The sequence below is a fragment of the Corvus kubaryi genome, unplaced genomic scaffold (genome assembly GCF_017639235.1).
Source record: "Corvus kubaryi isolate FWS band 111438036 unplaced genomic scaffold, C.kubaryi_AGA036_p1.0 split3-37304, whole genome shotgun sequence".
NCBI lineage: Eukaryota > Metazoa > Chordata > Aves > Passeriformes > Corvidae > Corvus > Corvus kubaryi.
In genome coordinates, this window is record NW_024582087.1 from 676,741 (window position 1) to 702,363 (window position 25,623).

At 52.5% G+C, this 25,623-nt stretch overlaps 3 protein-coding genes and 1 long non-coding RNA gene across 6 annotated transcripts; 2 read left to right on the plus strand and 2 right to left on the minus strand.

The window, feature by feature from the left end:
* Positions 1 to 823: 823 nt before the first annotated feature.
* Positions 824 to 10,654, plus strand: UBXN11 (UBX domain protein 11). Its single transcript, XM_042015439.1, has 12 exons — positions 824 to 946; positions 1,144 to 1,244; positions 1,967 to 2,021; positions 2,947 to 3,023; positions 3,501 to 3,615; positions 4,913 to 5,130; positions 5,440 to 5,517; positions 6,353 to 6,473; positions 7,561 to 7,664; positions 7,890 to 7,963; positions 8,658 to 8,804; positions 9,497 to 10,654. The coding sequence occupies exons 1-12, from the start codon at positions 859 to 861 to the stop codon at positions 9,660 to 9,662; spliced, it is 1,344 nt and encodes a 447-aa protein (XP_041871373.1). The 5' UTR covers positions 824 to 858; the 3' UTR covers positions 9,663 to 10,654.
* A 548-nt stretch (positions 10,655 to 11,202) lies between these two features.
* SH3BGRL3 (SH3 domain binding glutamate rich protein like 3) lies at positions 11,203 to 13,125 on the minus strand. The gene is made up of 3 exons (XM_042015440.1): positions 12,889 to 13,125; positions 12,412 to 12,579; positions 11,203 to 12,106 (listed from the first exon to the last, which is right to left on the minus strand). Exons 1-3 carry the CDS (start codon positions 13,108 to 13,110, stop codon positions 12,041 to 12,043), a joined length of 456 nt encoding a protein of 151 aa, XP_041871374.1. The 5' UTR covers positions 13,111 to 13,125; the 3' UTR covers positions 11,203 to 12,040.
* A 2,230-nt stretch (positions 13,126 to 15,355) lies between these two features.
* On the minus strand, positions 15,356 to 23,997 carry CEP85 (centrosomal protein 85). 3 transcript variants are annotated; one of them, XM_042015441.1, is made up of 13 exons: positions 23,926 to 23,997; positions 23,200 to 23,352; positions 20,525 to 21,243; positions 19,743 to 19,876; positions 18,821 to 18,938; positions 18,326 to 18,511; positions 17,829 to 17,981; positions 17,584 to 17,738; positions 17,256 to 17,376; positions 16,774 to 16,824; positions 16,580 to 16,687; positions 15,799 to 16,027; positions 15,356 to 15,530 (listed from the first exon to the last, which is right to left on the minus strand). In XM_042015441.1, exons 1-13 carry the CDS (start codon positions 23,978 to 23,980, stop codon positions 15,367 to 15,369), a joined length of 2,346 nt encoding a protein of 781 aa, XP_041871375.1. In that variant the 5' UTR covers positions 23,981 to 23,997; the 3' UTR covers positions 15,356 to 15,366. The 3 variants fall into 3 exon arrangements, with proteins under 3 accessions (XP_041871375.1, XP_041871376.1, XP_041871377.1); XM_042015442.1 differs by lacking the exons at positions 23,200 to 23,352; positions 23,926 to 23,997 and adding an exon at positions 22,634 to 22,722; XM_042015443.1 differs by lacking the exons at positions 23,200 to 23,352; positions 23,926 to 23,997 and adding an exon at positions 21,568 to 21,659.
* LOC121658484 lies at positions 18,934 to 24,806 on the plus strand. The gene is made up of 2 exons (XR_006013980.1): positions 18,934 to 19,089; positions 21,520 to 24,806. It is a non-coding gene; the product is annotated as an uncharacterized LOC121658484 (long non-coding RNA).
* The last annotated feature ends 817 nt before the right edge of the window (positions 24,807 to 25,623 follow it).

A 25,623-nucleotide genomic window follows, 5' to 3' on the forward strand; every position in this document is an offset into this window, starting at 1 on the left:
GTCCCCCCAACACACCCCGAGTGCCCCAGAGCTGCCAGGCCCCCCTCCCCCTTCACCAGCCCCCGGGTTCTCCCCGTTGTTTTGAGCCCCTTTTTGCCCTCCGTCCCTCAAACAGACATTCTGCCCGGAAAACAAGGCTGTATGGACCGGGAGGATGGGCTGACCACAAAAATGTACGGTTTGGGGTTTTTTGGACAGCTTTTTCAATTCTGTTTAGAAGGTTAATCCACCCAAGCAAACGCACCCCAAGTTAATGAAGCTGTGCTTTATTTCGTGTGTTATCCCGTCTTATTTTTCCTCAAAGGGCAGAGCTGTCCCAGGTCATTACCTTCACTGTTCTTACCCTTCTACACAATAGATGTAGCTCTCTCTCCCCTACAATTGTCCAAAACCAGATAAGTAACAAGACATTTCCACATCCTCAACCAGCCCTAGAACACCGTCTATTTTTACAGTTCCCTTTAAGGTCACATCCTCCCCACTCAATTTCAGAACAAAACCTCCCATTTCGGTCCCGGTGAAGTTTGCTGCTTCTGTTAATTGCAGAGCACTGTGCTTTTTTTTTCATTAAAACGACTTGATTTTACCACTTTCTTCCTCTCTGTGCAAGTGTCACGGGCTCTTTCTGCAAGCTCCACTTCGTGCTCACTCGTCCAGCTGCTGGGATTGTACCTTCCCATGGTCCTGACTCCTGAGGAGCACCCACACATGCTCAGAAATTTGGGAATGCTGACGGGATTGAGGGACCACCTGCTCTCCCCTGCCCTCTCTTTCCCTCAGCACAACCGTGATATTTCTTTACCTGCTTTTGGAGAAGTTGTGTGCAAACACTGACCTGTTTTCCTCCTTTCTCAGAGGATGCCAGGCTGTCTCCTAGGACAAGGAATCCCTGCAAGGCTCCCTCCACTCCTGCTTGAGGGGACAACACCGGAAAAGAATATGGAGGGTAAAGTCCCTTAGTGATGAGGGGTTTCTGGGCCAGACCCGTTCCTGTGGCTGCCCTCTCACGCACACAACGAGTTGGTGACACCAGGAGCCAAGGAGTTTCTACCCAAAAAGTCCTCCTTGCTGTGGCAGAGCAGGAATTCTGGTGTGGGGTCCCCTGTGCACCCCAGTCCTGCTCACAGCTCTTTGTGCTTTCAGGTGCAGCTCACGCTGACACGGAGCTCACGTCCTCTCTGATGGAAAAAATCTCTCTGTTGGAACAGAAAATAGAGAAACAGGCACAAGAAATGCGGCTGAAGGTAAAAGTCAGCCTCTCGCTGAGCCTGCTCTGTGTCCTGGCACGGGAGTCCCACCTCTCAGACCTCGTGTGGGCTCCGAAGTTCATCTGTGGCCTGCTGTTAATTACCAAAACCAGCCCTTTACAAAGCAATAGAGCCGTGGGATCAGGCCTTGGGGTGGCAGAGGGGACAGTCCTTGCTGTGACTTCTTGCAGCAGTGGCTCTCAGCACCCTGGCACTCAGAGCAGCACCTCTTTAGCTTCTTTTTTTTTTTTTTTGCCTCCTGTGGTGGTGCATTCCCTCTTTTGTTTTCTGAAACATCGGCTGCTCACACAGCAGAGTCATCCTGGAGCAGCCCTCTCTGCATCACTGAATAGAATAAATACCCTTTAAAAGCCCAAAATAAATACCTTTTTTTTGTTTAGGGTTGTTTTTTTTTTTAAGAAGTGGCTGCAGAGATGCTGGTTTAGTTTCTACATCAGCCCCTCCCTACAGGTCTGAGCAGGACTGGGAGATGGGTCACCTATTCCTGGAGCTCTCTATTTATTCCACCCCTCATTTGGGTCTAATTAAGGTATTTGTGAGGTGATTCAGCCCTGGTGACCCTTTAGCCTGTCTCTGGGTGGGGTGAGAGGACCTGTACTAGCCTCGCTAATTGCCCCAGCCAGGACTAATTGTGCAAACTGTGCCTGGAGGTGCTGAGGCCCAGGAGCTGACCCTCATTATTTGTTCTGCCCCTGAAGGACCGGAGGATTGCTGAACTCGAGGAGGAGATAAAGACTCTTCAGAAAGGAGAAGGTAAAAATCGTTCACCTTTGGCACTTCTGCGAGAGCTCCAGAGCTCTGGGCAGGGCAACAGAGCAGGCTTGGAGACCTCTCTGAGCTGTCCTCGGCTCCGAAACCCAGAGGCCTCCTTGGTGAGAGGTCGCAGCTACACACAGGGACCATTTCCCGAAGCAGATCTGCACTTTGACTTGTATCTGTTCCTCTGGTGTGGTGCAAAACATCATTTCCTGACCTATTTTCTATGGGGTTCTAAGTTTCCATGAGTGTAAAGCCAACCACAGACACCCAAGGATGGTCAGAAAACCGAAGAGCAGTAAATACTGCAGAGTTCAAACAGGCAGGAAAGCAGCTGAGAGAAACCAAAAACCTACTTGGAGTCTCCCACAGGATTCCAGGTCCAGCCTAACTCTAAATTGAACCCAGCTTCCAGTGAGTCACTGAAGGTCTTTTCCCCTCTCCAGTTCCCTGGAATCCAGCAGCTTTCCAGCCCCAGCTGGAGCCCACACACGTTTCCTACAGTGGCTGAACTGCCTTGTCTGTGCTGAGCTGGGGTGAGTTCTCCGTTTCCTGAGCACAAAACAAACTGTGTCTGTCAAACCACAAACATGTGGTTTGTACCTCCTCGAGCGTTGTGCTGCCACCCAGCCAACATCTCAGGATCCAGCTTTAGTGGACACCTGCTCATTTTGGGCTCCTTGAGACAGAGGGAGCCAAGCGATTTCCACTGTCTGATTGCCAGCAGCACCACTCACATCAGCTCCCCCAGCACACAACTTCCCCAGGGTCGTTCACAACTATCTTTTAGTCTGCCAGCATTGTTGCCAAACCACTGCAGGGTGAATTGTCACCTTCAGCCCCTGCATCCCATGGGTTTGAGTTCACTGAGCACAGCCCTTCTTTGAGGAGCTACATAGAAACATCAGGTCTTCTCTTACAGATGCTCCTGGCTCCCCCACCACAGAAGAACTGGAAATGAGGTGTCTTCAGCTGCAGAGCCAGGTCTGGGAGATGGAGGTGAGGCACCTGCTCTACGTGCCCTGAGCCAGCTGCTGCTTTGGTTTGAGATCACTGCAGTCCCAGTTTGGCCTTTTTCAAGCTGCCCCTTTGATCATCACAACCCTTCACCTCTGGGAATAAGGAGCAGGTTGGATGAGAGCAAAAGGGCAGGTGGAGGTTTTTGACACACAGACATCTGTGCCTCCTGCAAGCTTCATTCCAATTTCCAGGGCTGTGGAGATGCTCAGCTCCTGCAGTTTTGGGAGGTTCCTCTGTCACTACAAATCTTTCCTCCTCCCTTTTTCCTGCTACTGACAGAGCTGCTGTCACTGCCCTGTCAGAGAGTCTGTCTGTCTGCCAGGGCCAAGGAGCCCCAGGACAAACCTCTTCCACCTCCCTCTCTGCCTCTCACAGCCACAACTGACCCCTCTTAGGCTCCCATTTCCAGTTTTCTGAAGCTCTGGTACCAACACTGGCCTGACTTTCCTCTTCCAGCGGTTCCTGAATGACTATGGTCTGATTTGGGTTGGAGAGACACGGGACCAGCTGGAAGACACAGAATCACTCCAGGATGAAGAGGAGCTGCCAGCAAGGAACCTCTGGAAGCCGGGTAAAGCACCTGCACTCTTGGCTGAAGCTGCTATCCCAGCTCTCACTGCATGCTCAGAGAAGGGAGAGTAGATAAGCACCAAAACCTCAGGATTTGGGACTTCAGAATTTGAGATCCTGTGCCAAGATCTTCATATCAATCCATCCCAGGGACACAGACGTGGAGCAATCCAACAGGAGCTCAGCAGAAGGTTTAATTTTATATACCTGTATGTTGAACGCCCTTCTTGGGCAAAGAGGAGAGAACCTGATGGCTCAGCCCTCCAGGAGGAGACCTCACAGCAGCTGTTTCCCACAGAATTCACAAACCCTGCACATTTGAGGCTTGGCTGCTCTAATGACATTGACATAGAGTGGGTGGAAAACGGAATCAGGTGCTTTGTGTGCACAGGAGCTGTAGTAGCTTACCCACAGTCTGGCTCCATCAGGGAGTATTGTTTGCCTTTCCTCCCAGCCACCACGTGAGGGCTTTAATTGAGACCTGACTCTGCTGTCTGGGGTCCAGGCAGGTTTGGCAGTGGCTCCCCAGGGAGTGGAAACAGAGGAAAAAAAAAGGAAATTATTTGGGCTGTAGAGCCAATGCTGCTTCCTCACCACCATGCAAATATTAGACTAGACCTTCCCTTAGATGCAGGAGGGGAGACACAGGGAGATCAGCAGAAACAGTTTTGGTTTCAGCTCACTGACCTTTTTCAAGGGTATTTCTACATTGTCCTTTAGCAACTCTTAAAAAAAGGAGAACAACCAAGGACTTTAACTCAACTTAGATCTTTTCTCTCTCGTTTCCTCTTCTGACTTCATTCCTCTGCCCTGTCACAACCCTTTTACTGCTTCACCCTGCCACCCTCAAACACCTAGACAAACATCCTTGCAGAGTCCCTGCCCTGGTGCAGGCAGCTGCCTCTGTTTACCCTGGCACCACTTCAGCACCTGTGCCCTGATCCATTGATCCAATCTGGTTAATCCAACTCGTGCAGTTCCTCGTCATGCACGGCACAAGGACAGCGCAACACTTCTGAGAGGATAAACAAGCCCAGGAGCCCAGCGTGGGCTCCACGAGCCGCCCCTGCTCCGAGCTTGCAGCCGCGGCACTGCATCCTCCGCCCTGCCCCTGTGGTTTGGCACACGCCCGTGTGGACCTGGCAGAGCTGTGCCACAGCAAAAGCCCGCACTGCATTCTGCAAATGTGTGAAAGGCAAAGCACAGAAATGTCAGGGCTCCAACACACCTCAGATTGATACAGACAAATCTGCTCGGCCACCACCCCTTCCCCTGTAACTCTGATCCCTCTGCCACAGGTGAGGCCGTTGTTTGCGAACACCAGATTGATTTCGATTTAATCTTGGAGAACATTAAGGATTTGAACTCGCTGGTCGGAGAGGGCATTTCTCAGATTGAGCACACGCCCCGGGGGGCTCGGCTGAGGCGGCCAGAGCCCCTCCCTCTCACCCTGTACCGAAATGGGATCGTCGTGGGCAGTGGAGCCTTCCGGCCCTACCAGCGTCCCTCCACACAGGTATGGGAAGGGCTGGAGAGGAATCAGAGTCATCCTGCCAGCACTCACTAAGCCCCAGGAACGGGGATAGGGCTTCTGAGCTCATCTCAGTCCTAAAAAGGAGCCCAGCTCCACACCTGCATCCCCACAGTGCCTTTAAAGCCTCGTGTGTCTGTGTGCAGTAATTTTTAGAGACGGAGATTCTGTGCCTTTGATGCAGACCTTTCTGCATGGTCACAACACCACAAACGGGAGCATCCCAGCAGAAAGATCAGTCCTGAGCGAAACAGAAAGTCTGAGGTGTGACCACGAGCTCTGCTCTTGTTTCAGCAATGCCTGCAGGACATCATGGATGGTTATTTCCCCTCAGAGCTGCAGCCACGCTACCCCGACGGCGTCCCCTTGCAGGTCAGTGCCACACGCAGCTTTGGGGGAGAAATTGCTCTCTTGCTTCCCAAGACAGCTCAGGTTTTCCTTTCATCAATCTGCTGGATGGTGCCCACAGCAAGGGGAGGCTGAAGTTTGTGGTGCTGTGCAGGTGTGTCTGGGGAAAAGGGAGGCAGGGAGGGCACCTGCAGCAGCCGTTACAGGAAGTGTTTCAGCATCAAGGTTCAAAGGTTTCTGTGTCTCAGTGAACCTGGCTTGAAACAAGGCTTCTAAGAGCACAGCAGGCTCTGTAAGAGAAGCAGCACATGCAGGAAATTAAGAGCTGTGTCACGAAAAGGAGGGGAAAAAAAGTCCTCAAATAGTTCCCCTGGAAAAGCTTTTAAACTGAGATTGAACAAGTAGCTTTCAAAGAGCATGTCATGAGAGTTTATTTTGCCACAGTTTAAGTGGATTTGGCCACCTGAGGTTCTCTTGGGCCCCAGTTTTTGATTTCGCAGAAATAGCAAAGAGCCAAAGCCACATTTGCGGGCAGAGAGCCTCAGGGGATTCAAATGTAGGTCTTGGAGTGCACCTGAAACGTCAGCAGGCACAACCAGAGGCTGGACCTTCCCTCTGCCACAAAGAAACCAGGACACAGCTGCAGGAACAGGACAAGGTCAGGCCAGCTGGAGCAAGCTGGGAGCTGTGGAAGTTAGAAAGGAAGGGGGATTGTGCAAAGCTCTGGGGACTGAGGTTCCCTATAACCTCTGCATCATTGGTTTCATTTGGGGCTTACAACTGCTGGTTGTCATTACTGTGGTTAATTGGGCTCTGATGCAGCAAGAGGAGATTGTGCAACAGTCAGATTTGCTTATAGGTCACTGACAGGAGGAACGTGGTCTTTCAGAAGCAAGACCTTCCAGGGAGTTTTCCTGGCCTTGGCCAGATGGTCGGTACTTCAGAATCCAACAAAGTGCAGGAAACCTCCGAGATCCCAGGTAAAATCCAAAACCTGCCTCAAAAACGCAGCTCATGCTTGAGGAGGAGGATTTTTAAACCTTACCAGGGCAGTGCAGGTGGTAGGAGGGGAATGCGAGGGTCTCAGCAAGGAAAGCAACACTTCTGGGTCAGGGCCTGGTGCTGCCTCAGGAGCTGGAAGCCAGCAGCAGCACACACAGGGTCCTCTCAGCACTAATCCTCCTAAAGGATGAGACATGAGAGGTAATAAAAGAATAGAAATTCAGCAGGTTTCCAAACACATCTGCCCTGTGCCTTTCTGAAAGGCCAAGCTCCTTCCACCTTCACCACATCAAAGGATGCTGAGGGAGCCCTGCAGGCCTGGGAGAGTTGCTGGCAAACACCGCTCCTTTCTCCTACAAGCTCATTCCAAAAATGTAGATATCTTCAAGCCAAATGAACCGTAACTGTACTGAAAAATGGGACAGTTTCCCTTCAGACTTTCACAAAAGAATATGGGACATCAAAGGCCACAGATTCCTCATTTTGCTCCTAGACACTCGCAGTCTGAGTAAGCAATATCTGACGGGGCTGGAAAGTCAAACAGAGAGACAGAAATCAGTGGGTTTGTGGGTGCCTCACTAAATAACCCACCATGTGTATCACCCATAAGAAACAGCTGCCTGGTTACATTCAACTGTGCTCAGTCACCTCAAGGCTAAAGCTAAATATTCCCTTTAACCAAGCAGTAAAAAAATAATTGTCCCAGCAGAATGGAATGGACGCCTACAAATACACCCTCGCAAGGTGAAAAACGTCCAAGTCTGTAAAAATGGTGATAGTCCCAGTTTTTCACAGCAGAGCTGCCTGCCTGCTGTGCATCCCAGCTGTGCACTGAACAGGCTGCTCTGTTCTCACTGTTGATGTTGACAATCAAACCATCAGTGGGGCAGAAAGTGGGACAGCTTCAAGGGAGGAACCCGAGAGCCGCTCTCGGCCTCGATGGGGTGCTGAGAGCTCTCCCTGTCGGCTGCTGCGCCCTCTCCTTTCACCAAATCAGCCTCTTCTGGGAGCAAAATGTTTGTCACAAAGGTCACACACGGACATATCTCCCCTCTGCTCTGGCAGGTCCCAAAGCCTCCTTGGAGCAGTTTCCCAACGAGCTTTCCAAGCCCCTGAAGCACAGAGGGAGAGTGGGCAGTGCCCGAGGCGTGGCTGGAGCAGTGCCACAGGTACCAGTGACCTCCCCAGACCCCCCCAGGAGGAGACCAGCGGCGATTCCCTGGACTCAGCTCCCTGCACAGCACCAGCATCCCCACCTTGGGCCTCTCCCAGCTCTGTGTAACCTTCCAGAGAAGCTCCACCAGAGCACACGTGGCACTTGGCACCTGCCTTGGGGCTGTGCCGGCACTGGCTGCTCTCCCTGCAGTGCTGACACTCACCTGCTTTGGTTGCAGGGCTCTGATGGGCAGCGGAGCAGCAAAGAAATCCTGGTGGAAACACCTGGGCTGGCTGCCCTGGAGAGATACAGGTACAGCCCCCCGCCCCTGCCCTGTCAGGATCTCCTCTTCCTCCTGTTTCATCACTGCAGGTTTAGTTCAGGGGGTTCAGTTGAGGAGGTAAATGGACTTTCCCCTTTTAGACCTTAGAAATAGTTAGAAAAAAGGCCAAGTTTGGTCTTTTGGGAAAACCACTGAATTTTTCATGGCAAACATGCCATATTTTACATCTCTAACAAAAAGCTTCTGTTGTTCAAAATGTCACAGTTTATGTGAAAGTTTTTCCGACAGCAAGCCAAGGCCTAAGAGTTTAAAACCATTGAAGGAGCTTTTTGCAGTCATATTAAATGGGAGAATCTCATGCCCAGGTGGGAGGTCTCACTAATAGCACTTTTCCACTCAGTCTCTGGCAAGGCAAGACCCAAATAACTAATGAAAAAAACCCCAAGCAGATTATTTTTAACCAAAGAAGTAGGGCAAAGTACTTACCAGGCAGCACTGGTTTAAAATGAGAAAGCTAAAAAAGGTCCACAACCCTCTTCAAGGCATCTTCAGGCTGAGAAAGTAAAGCAGCAGTTTGGGCAGTGGGTTGGTCTGGTTGCTCATGGTCAGACAGGGCCTCGTTGACCTCAAGGACATTCCCAAACATGAAACTCCTCCTGTCACAGAGGCTCTGCCCATTGAGTGGAGCTCACTCCTGGGCTGACAGGGTTTTGTGGTCCCCAGGGTGAAGCCAGCTGAGGGGGCTAAAGCTCCTGGCCCTGATTTCTGCACTCTGCGCATCAGATCCGAGAGCGGGGAGCAGACGTACGAGGTGAAGATGCTGCTCACAGACACCATCGGGGACCTGCGTCAGCACCTCGCCCACATCAGGTAGTCCAGGACTCCCTCCCCTCCTTGCCTGGCTCTGTAGGGCCCCAGGAAAGGGTTCTTGAGGTCCTGGGGCTTCAAACATCGGCCTGAGCTGGGTCACAGCCCCAGCCCTCTGCCCACTGACACTCTCCAGGCAGCAGTGCCAGGGTTCTGAGAAGCTCAGAGCATTTCATACCCACCTTTGCCACACAGCAGCAGAGATAAACTTCTTCTGTCCTCCCAAACTGCCACCAGATCCAGGCCCATCGCTGCCTTTACCTCCTTCCAGCACTCACCCAACTTGTGCCACCATTCCCAAGGTGCTGGAAGCTGAGCTGCAGCCTTTGCTTGGCTCAGCCAGCTCTATGTCCCAGCACATTTAATGCTGCCCAAGGGCTCACTCAGCCTGTTGGGGACAGTTCCAGATGGCTGAGGGCCCCCTTTGCTCTCCCCTCTTCCCACTCCTGCTGCAGGCCATGGCCCTGGCCTTGGTGCGAGCCCAGGATGAGCTCAGTGCTGGTGGGATGCACGAGCCTCCTTCCTTCCCACTGCAGCTGTGCAGCTGGACAGGCTGCTCCGTGCCTGGCTGGCTGCAGTTTGGGCTGGAAGCCCTTTTTTCTGCTCTTGCATAACCACAGCTGGATCGGTCAAAGCATCTCAGCAAAACCTTGGGGGATCCCGTGAGTAGGAAAGATTGTGCTGTTCTTTCCTAGGGGTGGAAACTCGGACTCGTATGAGATCATCAGCACCTTTCCCCAGAGGGTGTACACAGACAACTCCAGGAGCCTGCAGGAATGTGGGCTGGTCCCCAGTGCCTCCCTGCTGCTGCGGAGGAGAGACCCCTCCCAACAGGAGGGGACGGGGCTGCAGACAGGGTGAGAGCTCCTCGCCCCGAGCTCTGCACAGGGAGGGAGCTGCCTCTCACCGTCACCCAACCTGCCCTGGCTGGGAAATAGGGAGAGGTTTCCTTTCCAGATTTAGTTTCACTGTGCCATTACCTGGGATGGAGAAGAGTGCAGAGCAGCCCTTCAGCCGCTCCCTTTGGCAGAGGGGGCCAGGCCCAGTCCTGCTGCCTCACAGTGGCTGCTGTTCCCCAAAACAGGCGGGTCCCAGCACAGGGATGCTTCCACCAGCTCACGCCTGGGCTCCTGGCCTGGCTCCTCATCTCTGTGAGGGTTACACAGGCTGACCCCTGCCCAGGGGAGCCTGCCAGCTTCACCCTGGCACTGGGCAGTTGCTTAGCTGGGCTCAGGGACTCTGGAGCAGCAGGATGGACATACAGCCGGGGCAGTTTGCTTTCCACACACAGCTGCTCCTGACAGACTTCACCTGCACTGACACCAGGGGACAAACAGGCTCAGCTCTGTGGTCTCTGCTGAAGCTAAACCTGAAGGCCTTGAGCCATTGCAGTGCTGGGGCTGAGCCAGACTCGACTCAGCCGGGAGATCCTGCTACTGGGCTTCCTGTACGTGCACAGCTCCTTCCCTTGGACAGCCCCCAGCTGCAGCGGGGCCCAGGCTCCAGCCTGCCTGGAGGTACCCGCCCTCCTCCCTCCCGCTGCCGGCGCTGGATGCTGCAACAGGACACCGTGTCATTGGAGAAGAGCATAATCCCTCCGCGGCGTCTCTGCCGGACCCTGAATAAAGCATCTTCCTCCCTCTCCCGTGGGCTGGGGCTGCACTTTTCCCTTTCCCTCTCCCCAGCACATTCTTCCCATTCCAGCTGTGACAAGCTCTCACTTGACTCCCAGCTGACAACACTCCCACTCATGCGAGGCAGGGCCTTCTGGCAGGTTCCCTCTTTGCAGAGACCCAGCCCTCATTAAAGGCTCCCAATAAAACCCTTTATTTCAGCTGCAATTTCCGCTTCCTGTAGATTTCAAACGCACAGTTGCTGTGAAAGCTCACGGTGCCCAGAGCTCTTCCCAGACCCCTCTGAGCTGCACAACTCAAACACAGGAAGCAAACCAGCTGCTTCCTCAGCTCCCCATGAGCAGTGACTCAACCCACACAGCTCTCCCTCAGCTTCCTCCTTTTTCCACCTGTAGCAGATTCAGGAGCAGCTGTTGTCCCTGCCCCTCTGTATCCTGGTCTAGTCAATCTTTGTGCCAGGGGTTTGTTTTTCACTCCCATGTCTGGCTGAGGCTGTCCCTGCCCCGGGCTGCCACTGTCACCACGCAGAGGAGAGGAATGCTCTGGTACCTGTCACTACTGCGCCGTAGGACATTCAGACACGTCCTGTGAGCCTTTGATTAGCAGCAGCAATCTAAGGTGCTAAGATCTTTGTGTCAGGCTGCAACAGCACGTACAACCCACTCAGCTTCTCTCAGCTGGAAATGACTCACGATCCTTAGGTAGGGTGATGTTTAACCTGTAGCCAAAATAAAACCGAATTTAAAAGAAATGCAAGAGTAGCAATGTGAAAGGTACAGTAACATTTAATAGCATCTCGGAAGACAACACTGGTTATAAACTTGCTTTTTGGCAGGAAAACAAAATGCACTTGGTCCAGGATTGCAAAAAAGCCAACTCAAAGAGGAAAGATTGGACAGCTGGAGCATCAGCTGTTCTGAGGCAGCCCTGAGCCATTAATGCTCACAAGGGAGCCCTGGTCAGGGCGGAGGGTGGCCAGACCAACACAGATCCCACTTCCAGCCCCATCCATCCCCCAGGCAGCCTTTGCCCCCAGCTCCACTGTGGTGGGCACTCAGACCCCCAATTCTGTGCAGTATTTTTGCATTAAATTAAGACAAACAAAAAAACCCCACCCAACTTTACTTAGTTGCCATAATCTCTGCAGTTGAGATGAAGAAGGGAGAAAAAGGGGAAAAAAAAGGAAGTGAGGCAGCAGAATTTACAATTTTAACAGCAACTGGGAGACACGGGAGGTACCGTGCAGCCCTAAGCCCTTCCCTCCCGAGGCACAGGAGGGGGCTGAGGGCCGGGTGCACCTCGCACGGCCCCGGAGGCTTTGCTGTTTACAGAGGCACTGGAAGCTGCCGTGAGCCAGGCCCAGCTCTGCCCACAGGCCAAGCACAGCGAGCGTCACACTTTCTTTGGATCCCTCTGAGATGATTCGGGGTTCGGCAGGAGGGAGTCGGAGGCAGCTGCAATGAGGAGTTTTGGTCATGGGTTTTTCCCTGTGCTGGGATACAAGTGCGGTGCCAGGACAGCGCTGACAACCCGGAGGTGAAGGTGGTCGGAGATGAGGGCGCTCAGGAATGCAGGTAGAGTCCAGGATGGGAGGGTAAGCAGGGCTCAGGCCAACTTCAGGAACTCCTGCAGAGTGTTTTGCTCCACTGCTTCCACAAAGAGCTCGTAATCCTGCAGGGAAACGCCACACAGTCGCCCACAGGCAGGAGGGTCCCTGAGCCCGCAGTGGTTCACAGCGCTGGCACCAGCTACTTGTGCCAAGGATGACAGGGCAAAGCGGGCACAGCCCCACTGCCACCCAGAGCCCCCTGCCCGGGTCCCCTTTTTCCCAAGCCAAACGGCCGTGGACCCTGGCAGCACCTGGTCCCTGCAGCTCACGAGAAATAACTTACAAGGCGTCTTGAACATTTGAGCAAACCCAAGGGACAGGACATCGCCCACCACCCAACCCCCTGGGTGCAGAGCACGAGCCTCACCCCGCAGTACTGGTCTCCGTTGACGATCTGGGGTGGGATGGCTTTGGGGTTGCCTGCCTTTGCCCTCATCTCCTCCCGGAGAGCGTTGTCCTGGGAGATATCCACCAGCTCGTACTTGATGTTCTTCCCATCAAGGATTCGGGTTACTTCGCTCTGTTGAGATTTGATCTGGAACCCGGGTGGGAAAGGCAGGTTATGGGGAGATGGAGAGGAGCCCCAAGGGTGGGCACACACCCAGCGTGCCAGCCAGGCTCAGCACAGTGCCCACGGTACGGACCCCGCCCGCGCGGGGGGACACCCAGCACGAAGGGGTGGGTTCGGGGAAAGATGGGGACGCGAGCAGGGGAGGGGACACCGAGGATGGGGCGGGGGAGGGGGGCTTCGCTGCTGCACAGAAGAGAGACGCCCACCCCCGGGAAGAGGGGCCCCGGTGCCCCCAGCCCTGCCCGCCGCAGCCCGGGCCCCGCCGCCGCTCACCTCCCGGGAGCCGGTCACCGAGGTGCTGTAGACCTTGAGGGTGCTCATGGTGCGATCGCGGCCGCTCCCAGCGCTCAGCCCGGCGGAGGGAGGGAGGGAGGGGAAGCTCGGCTCGGCGGGGCTCGGCGGGAGGGAGGGACGGAGGGATGGAGGAGGAGCGGGAGCCCCGGCACCGCCCGGCATGTGACTGCGGGGGCCAATGGGACCGGCGGGCCCGGGCATGCGGCCTCGGCCCCGGGACACCGCCCCGACAGCACCGGGCAGCCACCGGCACCGGTACCCGCACCGGCACCGCTCCCACCGGGCAGCCAGTAACCGGCCCTGCCGGGCACGGGGGAGCCACCGGCATCGGCCCCGGAGCGCTTCTCTCCCCACCCAGGACGGCCTCGCACGAGTGGGTCAGAGCAGCTTTATTTGATACTCCAAATACTCGATACAAACAAGCGGTGAGACGGAGGCTGGTACAAAGACACTGAGCCCAGCGGGACCGGGCCCAACACGGGGGACCGGGGGAGGACGTGAGTGGCACGAGGAAGGGGGGACAGGGAGGGAACGCTGTCCTGTCCCCCTGGCCTGGGGTGTTCTGTAACAAAGAGCCCGAGATTTCCCCTGCACCAGCAGCAAACAGCACATGGGATCACCCTCCTGGCCAGAGGGGCTCAGCTGTGCAGGAGGATGAGGAGGGGACGTGCCCCCAGGGAGGGGAACACAGGATTTGGGCAGCCCAGCTGCTGGGACAGAGCCAGGCAGCAGCTGAGGTGGTTTCAGCCACAATAATCTCATCGCAGAATCACCTCTGCAGGAGCAGAGGGCAAACCTGTCCCCTCACAGCACACGGGAATGAGATCTTGCACCCCCAAAGCAAAGGGGAGAAGGAGATGGTGCCCAAACCCCTAAGAACCTGCAGGAGCCAGCAGAGCTCCCGGCAGTCAGGACAAACAGCTTCAGAAATAGCCCTGGAAATGTGTTTTGCTCAGTACACGGCACCAGCAGCCTGGGGACAGACACAGCCAGGAACAGAACAGCCAGGGAGAGCAGGACAGACACACAGACACTGCCAGGCACACGCTGCTGCCTGCTCCCCACGCGGGACAAACCAACCAATTCCTTGCCACCATCACCCATGGTGGCCAAACACCGAGAACAGAACAGATTTGGTCTTAAAATTTAACACAAAGGAATAACAAAAGTATTTCTGCCAAACCCAGGGCTCGCAGCCCCAACGTCATCCAAGAGCAGCCAAACAACACAAGTGTCAGCAGGATTCTTCCCTGTCATAACTTGGCATCTTGCTCTTAACTCAAGCTGAAAACCGAAGTCCCACCCTCGGACTCGGTACTGTAAAGCTGCCACTGGGGTTAAGGAGGGTTGTGGTACAGTGAAACTGATCCCACAATGATTTATTTAGAAATCCCATGACTTGCAGAGGAGCAGGGAAGGAGGGACAGGGCTATGACAAAGCCCAAGTGGCCACTGCCTTGCAGGAAGAGCTCCCTGTGCCACCCCCTCCACATTGGGACCAGTATGGCTTTCTCCCAGTAAAGCAGAGGTGTGTCCCCAGGGGCACAGAGGCTCTTGGAAGCTCTGGCAGGGGCCACAGACACTTGGGGCTCTCCAGGATTGTTTGTGATGGCTCTAAAAAGGCTGTGAGAAGGAAGAGCAGCTCCTCACCTGCCAGTGGGGGCATTAGGCACGGAGCAGTGTGGGAGCAGAGGGTTCTTCCAGCTCATTAAGGCACTTCAGCATCAATCCACTTCCTCTGCAGTCTGAATCACACCCACTCCCAGTGCTATTTCAGGGGGACAAAAGGCTTAAGGCTTCTTGGGGTAACAGTGCCCAGGGGGAGCGTTTCCAGAGTCTTTTAGTGTTGCTTTATTCCTCAACTCATGCTGGCTACTGAAAGACACTGGTTGCATTTACCTGAGGAGAGCAGGTCCTGCTCCATCAATCCAAGGCAGCAGCACCTCGATGTAAATGCCAGCAGTGTAAGTGGCACACCTGCCTGCCCGTGGAATCCAGGTATCCCACAAACACTCTGATAATCCTCTGGTCCCACTGGTCCCACAGGACCTGCACAGGGAGGTTTATCAGCAAGACCAGGGCGTACATTTCCTTTTAGCCATGATTTTAACTGTCACAGTTGCATGTTCAGCATTTGACATGCCTGGAAGGCAAGTCAGAATTCATCTCCCAGCATCAGAGACCACACCAGCTCCAGCAAACACAGCATAAAACACATTCCACGAGATCAAAGCTACTGCAAAGCCTGACACCGAAGCCCTGAATTATCCCAGTTAGCCAGTCAGCAGCTGAACATTTCTGGCAACAAACCCCCTGATTCCTCACAGATCAGATAAGTCACACATCCTGTACCCGAGCAGAGGGATGGTAAAGTGCTGAATAAGTTTAGTGTTGTAGAAGCACAAGACTCCTGAGAGTTTCAAGTCTTCATTTCCTGTCTTACTTTGGGAGTGTTCTTTACTGGGTGATGCAGTTGTCTCCCATGTCCTGAGCGTATCTGTCAGATATTGCAGTCCTCAAGTCCTCCACCTCTTTGTGAAGCTGTTTTACCTCCACCAGTTTCTTGGCCAGTCCATCAGGGCTCAGCAAATCATCCTTCTCCTTCACAGGGTACTGCACAGCTGTGGGGTCAGAGAAGGGAGTTTCCTCACATGCAGTTCTCACCAAGGATCATAAACATTTGCAAGTCAGCCAGAAAAACCAACTCACACTTGCAAAAGAGGTTCTACTTAACATTCAGTTATTACTACATGCACCTTTGAAGCAAGCCAACCACAGAAAGAGCGTTCAGAAGCCCAGAAAGAGAACTTTCCATGCTCTGAGTGAGTCACTTGATTCTGCCACAGCACAGGAGTGGAAGGGTTTGTCCTGCCATCGCTCTGTACTTACAGTGAATGCCCAGGAGCAGAGAGAGGTTGGGGTCCTTGCCCTGAGCCCTCTGGGTGACAATGCTGTAGACAGACTGTAAATCCTGCAGGCAGCTGGCCAGCTCCCTGTGCAGCTCCTGGGCCAGGCGGGCTGTGTCAGCAGGCAGGGCCTGGGCCGTCAGCTGGGCCTGCCGGAGCCGCTCCTGCAGCGTCAGGTTCTTCTCGATCAGGTCCTGGTTCTGCACGGACAGCTGGACACACGGACACGGCACGTCAGTGGGCACTCGGGGCACCACTGCCACACTCACTGCAACTGCTCCGTGGTGGAGCACTGAGGGCAGGAGCTGGTTTGCATCCAGCCCTCCAGGCTGTGGCCGGAGGAGCGAATGTCACTCCCACACGGGGACTGGATCAAACGGGAATTGCCCCGTGAAACTGCACTGTCCATGTGCAACAAAAGCTTCCAGGAGGTTGTGCAGCCCAGCACTGGCCATCCCTCGCCTCGAGGGCTGCCGCTGTGCTTGGGCTCTGCCCGGCCCTTCAGCCAAGGCTGTGCTTGGACTCCTGTTCTGCTGCCCTCAGCTGGCAAGCTCGGCCTCCTCCACCCCATCCCCATGAAGTTCCCGAGGCACAAGCTGCTTTCTCCTGCTTTCCAGCAGGCCATAGCTCCTTTCACAGCCCTGACAGGACAACTGACTAGCAGGAAACAGGAGAGATTGAGCTGCTGACTGAATTCAGGGCCTTGCTAAAAGACAATCCATTGTTCATACAGTGCTGCTCAGGCACTCCAAACATCCCCTGACCTCTTTCACAGCAGCCCGGAGCTGCTGCAGAGCATTTTCCCTTCTCATCGCCTCTTCTTTCAGAGCTTGGCTTGTCCCCTCTTCCTGGGCCACCTGTTCTTCCAGGTTCTGGAACAGAACATGGGAACACAGTTAAGTCTAACTCATTTCACAGCATATTCTCAAGTCCTGGGTCCCTCCCCATCACCTCTCACCTTGACTTGCAAGGATAACTGCTCCATCTTCTTCTGCTTTTTGTCCACAATCTGGAATCAAAAGCAGCGGCATCAGAACTGGCCACACAGATCCAGTAATGCCACCAGGAATTCTCCTTCTGTAGGACAGCATCCTCTCTCCTCCTCCTTCCTGTCCATTTACTGCTCTAATCACAGATGCTCTTACGAGTGGACTTGGCTAAAAGGCACCATTAGATTTATCAGCTAAAAACAGACCACAGACATTCTATTCTTGTGGTTTCCCTCTCCCCTCTTCTGCATTCTGCAACTTCTCCCCAGCATTACTGGAGAAGTGTGTGGTTATCACATCAAGAAGAGCTTTTAGAACCCTGCAGTCTGGAATTCCAGGAACTGCTGCTTCAGTGCAATTGTGTCTGTAGAAGTGCCTGATTTCATCTGAGTGCCTGGTGTGACTCAGTGGAAGGAAAAATGCGGGATTCCCAACTGGGACAGCCCCTTACCTTCCTGAGGCAGTCACACTCTTTCTTCAGAGAGTCATGTTCCATTTTCTGCCTCTCCCCATCCTGGGCAGAGGGTCCTCTCTCTGGATTCTTCGCATACTGCTGCAACTTGTCCTGCAAGCTGCAATTAGCAGAACACCGTGGGAAAAAACAACTTTATTTACGGTGTCTCCCTTACTTTAAGGAGGGAAACAATAGGAGGAGTGCAATTAATTTCATATCAGATGCCAGTGTTGCCCTGTCTGCGTCCCAGCCCACAAACTGTGCATGACCTTTCTTGTGCAGCAATTCCTGCAGTGCCAAGATGAAGCCGATTCCTGATTCCTACCTGCGCACAGTGGACAGAAGCTCCATCTCCTTGTGTTTTTGGGTTTCCAGCTGCAGCTCTTGCTCCCTGAAAGCAGCCTGGACGTCTCCAAGCTCTGTTTCCAGTGCCAGCACTGTTTCCTGCAGGGCAGTAGTCTTCAGTTCAGATTCCTTCAGCTGCAACAAAAAGGGAGTAATTGTAACCATAGAAAAGTTACCTGAGCAAGTATGTGAAGAGCTGCCACTGCAACTCAAGGGAAGTTTTACCTTCTGACTCTGTTTCTGGTGGTCCTCAAGGGTTGGAAGATCAGCCAGGTATCGTTCCAGGGTCTCGATTCTCTGCTGTCTCTCTTTGTTTTGTTCAGATTCCTTCTGGCATTTCTTTTTAAGGTTATTAATGTGTTTGTCTCTTCCCTTTACCTGCAGGGACAGTTACAGACAGGTTTAGTTTATATAATTTCTTATCTATTCTTCAGTCTTCTGTAAGCCAACTCATTTAGCTTTTTGCACACCACACAACACCAAAATACAACATCACCTTAACTCATTTCTGCTCATTTAGCTAAAGACAGGCTTTTTTTGGTTAAAAGAGGAGGTACTGAAATGCTTCTAACTGCAGGAGGAAAGGCTTTTGCTTGTGACCCATAATCTACAGGCAGATGAGAGAACACCTGCAATTACAGACTGCCACAGAAAAGTTTCACCTCAGCACTACACTGACAAAGAAAACACACCTTCCCATCTCTAGAGCAACAGGATCATACCCTTTCTTCCTGCTTCTTTAACTCCTCTGCATGTTTCTGCACCGCTTCCTTCAGCGACTCCCGGACCAGCTTCACATCCACCTCTGCAGCAGCCAGTTTCCTCTCCAGCTCGATGTTCTCCTTACTGAGGGACTCGGTCTTCTCTGTGAACTGTGCTCGGAGGAAGCTGTTCTCCCGCTGCAGCTCCTGCAGGCAGAGACAGCCCCTGAATTTGGGGAGTTACAAACTGGCCCTCGGCAGTCCCAGGGCCGTGTCCTCATCCCATCTGACACGCTCTGAAATAGCACCTGCCAGTGCTGCCAGGTGTTTGCATCACCAGCCCAGCTTTAATCCAACCAAAGGACCTCAGGGCTGGAAATCACAGGGGGCACAGAGGTGATGGTAACTCCACACAAGGGATAATTTGACTCTGCACAGTCCTGCTCAGCAAACACCTCAGCAGGAGTGGCAGGGCCATTGGATTCAACGCTTATTTCTCACTGACACCTGCTGTACCTGCATCCTCAGCATGTAGACGTCTCCATAGGATGCTGGGCAGCCCAGCAGGGCACTGTGAACCTGCAGTTCACTCTCCCGGACCTTCTGCTCCAGCTGGGAAATGTGCTGCCTTTGTCTGTAACAGAAGAGGCAATTCACTGTTCTCAAGCATAGAGAGCAGCACAACACAAACAGTGCCACCACAACTGCTGCTCCACACAGAGACAAGCAGAGCAGAAGCAGAATTCTGCAACTCAGAGCTCGCCTGCAGAGAAATCATCTGAAAGGTAAACATTTAGACTTTTTTACAATTGTTATTAAATTTTCTTCCCTTCCCTCCCTGCAAAACCTTTCCCCCAACAATGATTACAGATAAAACACACAAGCCTTGCATGTTTTGGAGGATCCAGCTTGGCTCTGGAGCTTAGGAATGAAATGAACAGACAGAAGATGGCTCAAAATAAGGAAGAAAAAGTCCAAATGCTGAAGGTGCTTTTCATTAGGACTTACTTTTTCAAAAAAGTAAGTGGACCACTGGCCTTATCTAAGAGAAATGTTGTTTGCCAGCCCAAACTCACAAAACCCAAATTTAAAATAAAGGTCTCAAAGAGCTCCCAGAAAGTCCTTAAGCAAAAGAGGCAGTAGTTTTGACATTCCAGATAATCATGACGTGAACAGAAATCTTTATCCCTTATAAAGCACAGAAAACCATAACTAAAATTAATTTATTTAAGCCCTTCAGGATCATCATCCTAATTTCAAGGAGAGAAGAGCTCAGGTTGTTCTCTAAGGTCCTTATATTGTTCTTTGCAACAAAACAAGATCAACTGGGAAAAAGAGACTCTGAGAAATGAGCTTTCCTTGGTACTTTCCAAACTTTTCCTTTCCAAATGGAAATGCACTGGAGTCTTTAAACCACACATCAGTATCAAAGCCTCACCTGTCAATGACGAGCTCTTTCTCCTTGAGCAGGTTTTCGTTGGAGTTCAGGATATTGATCCACTGAGCTGGGTCAGGTGTAGGCAGGGATGGGGAATACATCGAGGAATGGGGGCAGGTGCCTCCATTTTGTAACTGCAAGAGGAGACAAAGCAAGGAGGGAGAGCTCTGTGCCCCACGGGGGTAATTGCAACACTGCTGGAGCTATTTTGCACACTGTGTGCTCATCTGCATGCCAGGGCACGGCTATTTCAGTCTCTGTTGATGTCCAAGAACAAGAAACTTTGCCCAAGCACAACTGGAGATTAACAAATAATTTTAGATCACTGTGCTAGCTCGCTGGAAACAATTTGTCTCCGTTAGGGTACAGCTGGTGGGAGGTGGTAAACAAACCCTTTCCACCTAACAAACTGCAGTTTCATGCATTTTTTCCAAAAAAGTCTTTCTTAACCCTAGATACAGAACAAAGCTATTCTAGATACTGTTTAAAACCTCTTGGTATGCTTTATCTTCACAGTTTCTATCAGACAGGGTATTTCAGCTCTCGATCTGGCAGATGGTGCAGCACTGTAACATAATCCAGGGCTGCTCTGCACACGCAGCATGTCAAACGATACCTGTGACACCACAAGCTGTAAAAACAGACCATTAGGAGACTTCTGGTGTCACTCAGGGAGAAGCATGAGACATTTTCCCCCTCGCTTCCTACGTCTGGGACAATGACTCCCGACTACAGAGACAGGAAGGGTTTCAAATTCACGCAGTCACACGGCAGCTGCCTACCTGCATCTGCTCCACCTGCAGCCGCACTTTGTCCAGCTGCTGCTTCCAGGCACTGAGCTCGCAGACTCCCTGGTGGGGGTGCAGTGTGCAGCCTTCCTGCATCCACGCTCGGGATGGGGGAGTTACTACAGGTTTTGGAAAGAAACTGTTGGCCTGGAGTCCCGCTGGCATCAGCCTGCTCCCGCTGGGCCATGTCCCGTCCCGGGGCTCGCAGGCTCCATTGGCCCCCAGTGTCTGTTTGCTCTCTGGCAGCACCTTGTAATGGTCCTTCCCTGCCTCAGAGCTTGGGTTGAACTTCTGGCACCTGTGCAGAGGGTCAGTGCAAAGACTGTCCAGAAAGACAGACTGGTTGAGGGTGTGCTCGATGGTAGGGGTGTCAAACTTCCAGGTGTCCTCTGTCCTCGTGTGATCAGCAGCAGGAGGCCAGGGGTGCTCACAGCCATTTTCCCCCGAAGTCCCGTAGAGACGCAGGAGGTCCCTGGGTGGCACCTGAGAGGACTTCCCGGCGTTCAAGTCCCCGTTCCTCGCGAGCCCCGGGCGGTCAGGGGCAGAGCCTGGCACAGCAGGCTTTGGAGAGCTCTGGGAACAGCCCTGGTCCCCTGCAGAGCACAGCTTGGAGGGCGAGGCACCCAGCGTGGAAGGCATAACGTGGGCTGTTGGAATGGTCACCTGGGTTTTGATGGGATGGAATGAGGAACCGCTACTGGAATTGCAAAAGTCTAGGGAACAAGAAGAGTGATACTCTAATTACAGGCCTGAAAATACAACCCTGCAGTGAGCTTTCCGAAATAATTTTAAAACCAGTTCCTTTCCCACTGAACACGTCCTCCTAAGCAGCAGCAGCACGACTCAGGCACCCCCTCACTACAAGTTTCAGGAACCTGCTGGCCTTTTCCTACCACCACAGGAAGAATCCAAGTTTAATCCATATTTTTAATCCTTGTTTTTAAGCTGCTCTAGTATAATCTTGAATCAATAATGTTATCTTTCTCTAGGTTTAGAAATCAAGTCCTTGATACTGAATAAAAAGGCTGAAAACTTACTGAGCTGAACACTGAGCCCGTGATCCTGCTCTGCTCGTCCCACAGCTCAGCGACTCCGAAGCGTGAGCAGAGCTAACAGGAGCCTTCCCTGAGCCCATGATGAGGCTCCAACATCGCTGACCCCGAGGATCTGACCTTCCAGCTCCTCCAGGACAAGAGCAAGAGCCTGTCCTAGAGCTGGAGCAATGGCTCTCACCTATTGCCACAGGAAGTGAGACAGAGCTCCTGTCCTGCCAGCAGGGCACCAAACCTGGCTGCAGGGAACTCGGGGTTATTCTTAGCAACTCTCAGATTTCAATACAGCAACAGCAAGGGCTGAGAAAGGCAAACAGCGAAGTGCCTGTTCCCACTCCTTGTCCTGATACGTTCTGTGTCGCAGTAATTCCAGGTTTCTCCCAGGAACACACACTTGATTTCCTCAGGGCTCTGGCCAAAGGCCCATCCCCACATGATGCTCCAACAAGTCACCCTCCCACCTGTTTGCACCCTCTAAGAATCGCTACAACAACGAATAAACCCTGCAATTTGAATACAACCCAAATCAGACTCTGCAAAGACCGAAATCACACTACAGAACTGTCACAAAAAAGGCATTCGACTCTTTCATCGAAAATGAGCAGTGAGGGCAGAAAATCTCTGAGCCCCTGCTTGGCTGTGCCTGGGGACTCCAGAGAGCACCATGCTACCAGGCAGCAGCAAGCACGTTCACCTTGGCGAAGAGGAGACAGCTCCATTTCATTTTACAGCCCCTAAATTTAACCCCTGGTGTCACTGTCAGGAACCCGAGTTCCCTGGCCAGCACATCACGTGTGGGTTCTGCAATCAGTTCCTTGAGTGTGCTGAGGGTCCTCACAACAACATTTCTGACTAATGTACTGAGCTCAGCGTGCCTCAGCAGCAGCCAGGGCTGCAGGTCACCCTCGGCTCTTACAAACAAGGCTGTGACATCACCAGTGCTCACAAGGGCCATTTCCCAAAGGGAAATCATCTCCCCCGCCCCCACCTGCCAAAGGCGTGTTTTACTACCCTGAGAGAGGCCTGATGGAACACTTAAACATGTGCTCACGTGGTATTTCTAGCAATACTTCCAACAGCCAGACTTGCTAAAGCCTCCATTTCACTGGCACATTACTGAGATCGACAGCTCGTTCCAAAGGCTCCCTGAGACACACGGATGTGTGAAGAGCTTTAAGGAACACCACAAACGTCCTCATCGCTGAAAAAAGAATCAATGAAGGTGAAAATACAGGTGGAAAGGATTGCTGGGACAGGAAATTCCACAGAGTGTGCCACAGCTGAGGGCCAGGCTGCAGGGATCTCAGCTCTAACACTGCAGAGCCAAACACTTCTGCACAAAGGCACCTATAAATTATTTCTTTAAAAAAATTGAAAAAAATTCACACAACAGACTTGCTGATAAATCATTTGTTGGTGAATAAAAGCCACCTTGGTGACTTGGTGGTTCTTAGTCAGTTAAAACCACAGCAGTGAAACAATAACCAAGCTCAGAGAAACAGCCAGTCCCTTCCTCACTTGGTTACATTCCAGACACCTGGATTTGAAACAGTCTCCAGACATTATGACAGGTTGTGCCCTCCAGCTTTTACATTCTGACCCAGTGGTGCCCATCACCTTCGGTGCTGTCCGAGCAGGAGGTGCCAATGCCCCCATCCCTGCTCTCGGCCACGCTCGGACAGCGGCTGACGCGGCTCTGCGACTTCACGGACAGCATCGGTGTCTTCCAGTCAGTCTCCAAGAACTTGCTCTTCTGATAGGTGCTGGGGTCTGGAGGGAAAAAACAGGGATATTTATGCTTTAGCCAACGGACTGAAGAGCCTTTTAATACACCTAATTAAGCCATATGTAATTACCAGTGCTTCCAAAACTCAAACTGATCCTTGCTTCACTCCCCGTGTTCCTGGTAAAAAATATCTTTTGCAAAAGGAAATGGCAGGAAGCACAGGGAAGTCAAATAATATCAACAGGAGACTGAAAAACAATCTTGGTAAGGAAGTCAGAATGCAGAAGTTGTAAATTATATTCCCATTGATCAGTTTGGTCATGTTACACCCAGCTGGTGCTCTGACTAAAAGGAGCAGCAGCAGCACGACAAAACTGGGCAAGTTAAAGAGGTATTTCTGCATTAACTCTAAAGAACTGTCCCAGATTCACCAGCTATCAACTTAAGGGAGAAATTCCTTATCAAATGATTCTCTACCCTCGCATGCTTTTTCAGGAGTAAGACTTTTGTGAACAAAAAGCTTCTGGTAGAGAATCTTCTGAGGGCCACATGTCTCCTCAGAGAAACTGAAACAGGATCCGACAGCAGCAGGGCTTTGGAGAAAGGACTGTCCTTACCTGATGGATTGTTCTGCAGGAGCCTCAGGTCTGGATCTTTCTCAGCAGCAGCCATCTTATCTATCTAGATTACTGGATAAATGAATAAAAACCTTATTTTAAGTGAGTATAATCCCCCACCCTGTTCCCACTAACCAAGCAAAGGGTACACACACATCAGCTACTCATCAGAGCAACACAGCATTTAGTATTTAAATAGCTTCTCCTCACAAAAATACCTGGTTTTTTTCTCTGCAGCAACAGAGGTAATACTTAAAAAAAAAACCCAAAACAAACAAAACCTTGTAGGTTTTTTTTTATGCCTGAGAAAACAGAATTCCTGTTTGCACCATTCTCCAGGTACTCAGCAGCACCTTATAGCTGTTACCCCTTGGCAGGTATTTATAGAGCACCTGTCACCACGGTGCCTACACACTGAATTTGCGTCTAGAGAGACTAAAAATTTCTCTTTAAAAGTCTTAACTCTCAACCAGATCATTTCTGCCCTCTGTAGAGGTCACTGAGCAACTACATGAGGAAAAAAGTCCTTCAAAAATCAGCCTTGCTGTTCCATGAATAGCAAGCTTTATCTGTCCAGAGTTTTGGGTTAATTTATCTATTTCTCTGAGTGCTTCAGACTTTCCTGTCTTTGAAAATGCAAGTGCAATTTACATCTACACAGCAGAAATTCAAGGCCTCTACAAACCCATACTCAATCCTCAATCGGCAGCTCTTATATATTTTTGTTAAACTGATTCGAAGAGTTCAGAGAAAACAATAATTCCTAGAAAACATTCATATACGCAGATTTTACAACATAGAAGAGGCATTGGGAATACGATAGGATAATGAATCAGAAACAGCATTTCACTCAGCAAAGAAATAAAACACTTCTAGATAAATGTAGTGCTTATTATGGTTAATTTCGGTATAGTTAATGTAGATAGATATACCTAATTTTAGGTAAATTTCTGAAGGGTGGAGGGGGGGGGGGGGGACAGACCCTTTGGGGCCGGTCCCTGAGGGTCTGGGGGCTCCGTCCATCACGACCTGATCCAAAAAAAGGCGGGGGAGGGGGTGTCGGTTCCCCGGTCCTGAAGAGGAGAGGGAGCCGGTCCCCGAGGGGCTGGAAGGGGGGAAGGCCATAAGGAGCTGAGAGAGCGGGCCCTGAAGGGCTGGGGAGGGGAGGGCGGTCTCTGAGGGTGCGGGGTGCGGTGCCGGTGTGGCAGTGGTGCTGCCGGTGGCCGGTGACGGTCCCGTTGCGGTGATGGCGGTGCCGGTACCGTGTGGGTGTGGGTGTTGGCTGGGGCTGGGGCTGGGGCTGGGGTCGGGGTCGGGGTCCGTCCCTCACCTGCAGCCGCCGCGCCTCTCCCGCCACCCCCGCGCGCCGCGACCGTTACCTCCGCCGGCGGGAGGGCGGGGCAAAAGGGGGCGTGGCTTGCCGCCATCGCAGCCAATCGAACGCCTTGGCCCCGCCCATGCCCATCGCTCATTGGCTCTCCTGAACGCCGTCCCCGCCCCCGCGGCGCCGTGCAGGGAGCGGCGGGTGCTGGCGGGGGAAGAGTGGCCGCGGGCGGCACCCGTAGGGCGGGCGCTGAGGGACCTCAGCCTGGAGGAAAGGGGGGTCGGGCGGAGCTTCCCGCTCTCCGCAACTCCCTGACGGGAGGAGCAACGGGACAAGGGGAAACGGCCTCAAGTTGCACCGGGGGAGGTTGAGGT